We start from the raw sequence: 7,064 nt of genomic DNA, 5'->3' as shown, positions 1-7,064 counted from the left end.
GTTCACTTCAACCGAACCCAGACTGAGGTTTGGAGGACCAGAGGTCAGAGGTCGGTTAGCGTTCACACCAACCGAACCGGACTTTGAGTAGACGAGCAGACTGGAGTTGGGTTAAAGCGGACCGGGTCGGGATAAGGCTCGGTTCCTTCTCTTCAGTCCAACTGAATATTTTCCATCGTTCTTCCTAATAATCCAAACATCCATTTGGTTCTGACCTTTGACCTCAGAGGAAGCTGAAGTTTCTCCTGCGGTTGAATTAATCAGACGGAGGCTCTGGTGATCAATCACTGCTGGCAGGAGGTCAGAGGTCGCGTGCAGAAACGGCTGCAGAGTAAATCAAGGCTCTGGTTGTTCTGAGGAACAATGAACCGATTTTCAGTGCCGCCGTGGGCCGAATGGCTGCGTCACCACGGCAACGGCGTGTGGGCGGGCCGGCTGACCTCGGGTCGGTTCTGTGGGCCGAAGGCTCTCAGAACCAGGGAGGAAGTTCCCACCGAGCGAACGGCTCCCTGCTGGGCCGAGCAGCAGGTCCAACTGGAAATGAAACGATTTGAACTTTAATCTGGTTTTAACTCCTGCAGGTTAATCTGAGCTGCTACATGTCAGCTGGAACATTTCCTGTTAGGAACATGAATAATAAAGTTTTTCTAATTTATCACCAAAAGTTAAACACTTCAGAAACAAAAACTGTAAATCTGCAGCAGAGAAATCAGCTGGTGGATAAAAACAGCTGATTTGGTTCTGAGTTTCTGCTGAAATGTTTCTAAACACAAAATATTTAAATCTATTTAAATTTGCTGCTTCTGACATTTTTATCTTTGATTTCTGTAGAAATTCATCTCAGATGTTTTCAGTCCTTTGGTTTTAAAATCTGGACGAATTAAACTTTAGATAAAAACTCGTCATGCAGTCGATGTCAAAATGATCTTTGTTGGTTTTTCCTGTTTTCTAATCATTTCCAGTTTATGTGTGAAAAAAATCACATTAGAATATTTTACAGAGAATGAATCACCTCTAAAAACCAAAACCTCCTCAGGTCTGCAGATGAATCTGTTCACTAATCAGGCGAACAACATAAAATATGATGTTTGTGCTGAAATTCATTTTTCTTCCTGTTTAGAACCAAATAAGTTTCAGGCTGAAGCTTCAGACCGAAACAGGAAACGACGATCAGAACGCAGGAGACGCTACGCAGCCAAAACCAGACCTGGACCATGACCTGGAGGGACCTGGAGGGACCTGGAGGAACCTGGAGGGACCTGGAGGGTCCTGAAGGAACCTGGAGGGACCTGGAGGAACCTGGAGGGACCTGAAGGAACCTGGAGGAACCTGGGACTCTGTATCTGAATCCATAAAAGGAGCAGGTAAGAACTCATTCAGTCTGAAATCTGGTAAACATCCTCTTCATCCTCTTCATCCTCTTCATCCTCAGTATTTTTGCTCCAGTTTTGATGAAGATCAGAAAACCTTCCTGAGTCGTTTGTTTGTTTCCAGTACTTTCTGGTTTTCAGTGAAACGTTTCTGAGCCTCTTCAGAACCGGCGGCCCGATTCCTGACCTGCAGGTTTTCAGGCTGCAGCTTCACATCGATGATCTGAGTTTTTCCCTCTGGCTTCAGAAAACAAGCAGAGACTTGATGCTGCAGAAGAAGAAAAAACAAACTGAGCGACGAGTCGCTGCAGCTGCTGCGCCTTCAAGCCTTCATGTTTTCATCTTCAAGCCTTCATGTTTTCATCTTCAAGCCTTCATGTTTTCATCTTTAGTTCTTCATGTTTTCATCTTCAAGCCTTCATGTTTTCATCTTCAAGCCTTCATGTTTTCATCTCTAAATGTTTCATTTGATGAGGTGATGCATTCAGGGACCCTGGGAAACCGAAGACAAACCTTTTCAAACGGATCCTGTTTGTTCCTGTGATCTTCATGGTCGGTGGGACAGTTTTTAGAAAATACTGAAGTTTTAATTTATTTTTTTATTTAATGTTTAGATGTTGGATGAACATCAGAGGAAATAAAACATGAAGAAACAGAAACGGTTCAGGAGAGAAACTGACTGATCGGATGATTACAGACGATTCAAACAGATCTGAAGAAAATCCTGAGAAAATTCTGACTAAAAACAAGAAAAAAAAAACGATTTTGGCCATGAAATAAAAAACAAAGTCGTTTTTAGGAATGGAAACTGAAACGCTTCCAGTTTTCAAACTAATTTAAATTCTCAGCAGCAACAGAATCAAAAACATGTTTGAGTCGTTATTTCTGTTCAAATCTCTTCATAAATGACTCAGAAACAAAATGGCTGCAGGAAATAAAACATGAGGTTCTTCAAACGCTTTGAAAAAAGGTTTTAACTGAAAGATTCAAATCTATCAACAATAATTTTATTTGTAAAATAATCTGACCTGTAAGAACAACCTGAGCTGGAGGTTAAATGACCTTTGACCTCCAGCTCATCTCAGACTGTTGGCCGAGTTGAACCAGAACCAGGAGAAAACAGACGTCTGTCTGTCCATGAGGTCAAAGGTCACAACGTCCTGCAGACGGAGAAACAGAACCAGAAACATTTCCTGGGCTGGAGCCCAAACCGGGTCAGAACCGAGTTTCTATCAACGATCATGAAACAGAACCAGGAGATAAAAACGGATAAATTATGAAAAACTTTCTCAGTTTCCAGGAGTGTTTACAAAAGAGGAAAGAGAAAAACATTTCCTGGATAAATCCTGATGAAACTGAGCCGAACCAGAGGCGCCAGCCTGACGTCACTACTTCCTGTTGGAGCAGAGAACTAAAATATTTAGTCTGTAGTTTCCACTTCCTGTTTGTTCCAGATACACTGCAAAACCACAAAACATGAAAATGTGAAATAATCTTCCAGTGGAACCAAAACTTTTTCAGAAATATTGAGGAATTATTAACTGAAAACAAGATTATATATTCGGCTGAAAAGTTACTTATGTTAGTTTCAACTTATTTCTAGAGTTTAAATAAAACTGCAACAGGAACCAGATCGAGATATTTGGCAGGACTTTGTGTTTTTTCAGTACCTGAAGAATCAAAGCAGCAGATGAAACAAAACGAATTCAAGTTTTAAAGTTTTATTCGTTTTGACATTTCAGACGTTTAACATTCACACAATTAGATGGAAATCAACATACAGCATCTATCTATCATATATCTATCATATATCTATCTATCATATATCTATCATATATCTATCATATATCTATCATATATCTATCTATCATATATCTATCTATCATCTATCTATCATATATCTATCCATCATATATCTATCATATCTATCTATCATATATCTATCCATCATATATCTATCATATCTATCTATCATATATCTATATATCTCTCTGATATTTTCTGCTCAGTTCTTCCTCGTCGTGTTTCGTGGCTCCTGTTGCTTCAGAGGGAATCGTTGAGCTCCGGTCCGCTGGGCCCGCAGGCCTCTTCCTCCTCTTCCTCCTCCTCTTCTTCTTCGTTGGTATGCAGCCTGACGCTCGGCTCTGTTTTATCTGTCCTCCGTCTCTCTGACCTTCTGCTGCTGCGAGGATGAATACAGATCAGGAAGCCGAGACGCAGCAGGACTCCTGACTGATGAACACATTAACCTGAAGCTGATGAACACATTAATCTGAAGCTGATGAACACATTAATCTGAAGCTGATGAACACATTAACCTGAAGCTGATGAACACATTAACCTGAAGCTGATGAACACATTAACCTGAAGCTGATGAACACATTAATCCTCCTGCAGAAACTCGTTTTGCATTATTTATTTTTCTCNTCACATATTGCTGCAATTAAAGGATAACTGCTCACTTTCACACACACACAGATCGGAGTGTGTTAGTTTCATTATTGATGCTCAGAGTTTTAATTGGTGTGTGTGTGTTGAATAATGCAGGCGTAGTAGAGCTTTTTACTGTCACCACACACAGATGCTGTGTGTGTGTGTGTGTGTGTGTGTGTGAGCATGAATATTCATGAGCTCTTGTGGTTAATTTGTCGCTTGTTTGTTAAAACCAGAAACATGCAAGATGTTCTCTCTCGCCTTTCACCAAGCCAGCCTCAATGTGTGTGTGTGTGTGTGTGTGTGTGTGTGTGTGTGAGGATTGTTAAATGCCACCAGAGGCACTGATCCACAGCCATTTGCCTTCTGTCTGCTCTGTTTACGATGAGTCTGTGAGTCTTTCTGTCTCTCTGTCTATGTGTGTGTGTGTGTGTGTGTGTGTGTGTGTGTGTGTGTGTGTGTTCCTGCAGGATGCAGGCAGATGTGACAGCTCATATGTCTGCAGTTGGGTTGACAGGAAACTAATTTGTTCCTCTCTCCACCAGGAGACAAAGATCGACTGTGTGAGAGTCGCCACCAAAGGTAAAATGGAAGCTGCTGTCAGCCACACTGGTCCCAGATCAGCCACACTGGTCCCAGATCAGCCACACTGGTCCCAGATCAGCCACACTGGTCCCAGATCATGTAGAAATAATATTTCTTCCGGGTGTGTTTCTAAAGAAGTGCCCAGTGATTCCAAAAACTTTAGTTTCATTGATTCCCATTTGTTTTGCAATGATTGTTACAGAATATTTCAGGAATATTATTCATAGATTTCAAACAAAACGTTCTGTTGAAAGTTTTTTCCATTTTTCAAAACTGATTGTTCCCATTTATTCTACAAATGGTTTTCTGAGTCATTCCAGAAGGATTGTTGTTAACGAGGGTTTCTGTATTTCCACTTACTGCAGAACGGCAAACCACTAGACGGGGGACGGGGTGGGGGACGAATGAAGGGACGGGATGGGGGACGAATGAAGGGACGGGATGGGGGACGAATGAAGGGACGGGATGGGGGACGAATGAAGGGACGGGGTTGGGGACGGTGGGACGTCCAGCAGCTGAAGGTCTCTGGTTTGGTTATTAATAACTGCTGAGTCAAACTAACAATTTAGATGAAATTGGCTGAGATACGTGATCACCATGATGATGATGATGATGATGATGATGATGATTGCCAGGCGGTTTAGTCTTATCTGTAAATGTTGCCTGATGAGGTTGAGACATTAAAATAACATGAAGAGAATAAATACAAACTTTCTACAATATACAAGAATTAAACAATTTATTTACTCCAAATAAAATGTATTGGAGAGAAGTTTGAATTAAGTTCAAACACAGAACTTGATGTCAATCATTTTTGACATAAATAGAAAGTAATTTTTTGAAGAATTGATTCTTATTCTATTGATCAATTATTGAAGTCATCAACAGTTTAATCATTTGGAATGAAGAATTTAATGTTTTCTGTTTAAATGTTTTCAGTCCAAGGCACAAATATAAATTATTTATGAGCAATGGGGCTTCAATGAGGCTATTCAAGCAGGAAAAGCTACATGTAGCCTTAGCCACAGTTAGCTTAGCTTCTGTTAGCTTTAACAAAAGAGCACATTAGAACGTTTTAGAGCTGTTTCATGTAACTGAGTGGCCAGAGAGGCAAAGAAGAAATAAAAATAACAGCAAAAGAAGCAAGCACTGCTTACTGGACTATGATTGACCCGTCTGAGCTCTGTGGTTAGCTTTAGCTTCACCCCCAGTGAACATTAGCATGACCACACTGAGCTAACGGACCAACACCAGCAGTTCTGCTGGGGAACCACAGCAGCTGCTGCTTGGCTCAGTCGCTCCCATCAGGCCTGCTGCAGAAACCAACACAGTCTACCGATGGGCCCCTTTCCCTCCCATTGGGCCCCTTCCCCAGTGTGAGCAGAGCTAACAGTTAGCCTCCTGACATGAATGTAAAGCGGCGCTGCTCGCCTCCTGAATGCTAACAGTTCATCAGCAGGGAAGCAGACGCTTCGGTTGGTTTCAAAGCCTGGACTGGACTCTCTGGACTGGAGGGAAGGAAACCTGAAGAAAGTTTCCTGCTGAGTCTAGAAACATGAAGCTGTAACTTTCTGATCAGATCAGAGTAAAACCAGTCTGATGTGGTGCAGAGCTAGAGGAGGTCTGGATAACCAGGACATTACACCCAATAATGCAGGCTCCTCTAGCGCCGAACTAACAGAGATAATCAGAAGTAATCTCGACTTACTCTGGAACTTCCTGTGAGTCAGAGAGCCAATCAGGAGGCTCGACAGAATCATGGGATCCTGGTCTGATCCCAGGTTCCTCCTGACTGCTTGAACAGGTGAAGGCACCTGGTGGAGTCTAACCTCTGCTTCTGGCTGAATGATTGATTACTAATGTCTGAGCACTGATTGGCTGATTAACCAGCTTCTCTTCCAGGTGTCTTTCCTGAACTAAACTACTTCCTGTTGACCTGAAAGGCTCCTGGTTCTCCTGAAGGAGGCTCAGCTTTGTCCCTGGGGGTTTTGGTTTGGGGGTTTGGAGGTTGACCTGAGCCGTTTCTCTAGATGACCTCCTTCAGGACAGCCAGAGTCCCACGCTGATGTCTCCTTCAGCCCGTCTCTCTTTCTCTGTCCCCGTCTCTGCATGCCTTCCTGGACCAACAGCTGCCATAATCGCCACCCAGCTCACCACGCCGTATGTTGGCGTGGCCCCGGAGGCAGGCGACAAGCAGCTGACAGGTCAGAGGAACACACGGCTCCACGCCTCCACACGTCTCTGGTTCCCCCGAGTCTTATGTTCTCTAAGTATCTCAGATTGGTGGGTCTGGGTCCGGTTCCCCCCAGTGTCAGACAGCAGAGGGAGCCCATAAAGTCCCCAACCAGGACCCCCACAGGTTTTAACAGAACCGCAGCATCGCAGGTTTTAACAGTGTGTGTGCGCATCCCAACTGTGTGTGTGTTAGAGTGCAGCAACTAAACAGTGGAAAGTTTACACCTTCAGGCTAGTAAATATTTAAATGTAATTTGGAGTGAGTTGTGGATCAGAGTGTGTGTGCATCCACCTGTTCACACACACATATGAACACACAGAAGCAGGGAGATAAATTCTGTCTTCAAATGGTTTTGATGGCCTTTAAACTGAGACAGCTGTGTGTGTGTTACTGTGTGTGTGTTACTGTGTGTGTGTTACTGTGTGTGTTACTGTGTGTGT

The 7,064-nt window shown here is 43.0% G+C and overlaps 1 protein-coding gene across 2 annotated transcripts in view; it reads left to right on the top strand.

Moving 5' to 3' along the window:
* LOC106957772 (receptor-type tyrosine-protein phosphatase mu-like) overlaps positions 1-7,064 on the top strand; it is a 24,438-nt gene that overhangs the window by 4,468 nt on the left and 12,906 nt on the right. Inside the window, exons 3-4 of one of the 2 annotated variants that reach the window (XM_015049237.1) lie at positions 4,349-4,385; positions 6,518-6,592. In XM_015049237.1, coding sequence (XP_014904723.1) covers positions 4,349-4,385; positions 6,518-6,592 — 112 coding nt within the window. The remainder of the gene's footprint in view (positions 1-4,348; positions 4,386-6,517; positions 6,593-7,064) is intronic. The other variant, XM_015049238.1, reaches the window with a different exon arrangement.

Source organism: Poecilia latipinna, unplaced genomic scaffold (assembly GCF_001443285.1).
Source record: "Poecilia latipinna isolate Pla-1442-1.1 unplaced genomic scaffold, P_latipinna-1.0 Scaffold936, whole genome shotgun sequence".
In the NCBI taxonomy this organism is placed as follows: domain Eukaryota; kingdom Metazoa; phylum Chordata; class Actinopteri; order Cyprinodontiformes; family Poeciliidae; genus Poecilia; species Poecilia latipinna.
Note: the sequence above shows the minus strand (reverse complement) of the source record. Positions and strands in the feature narration are given on the sequence as shown.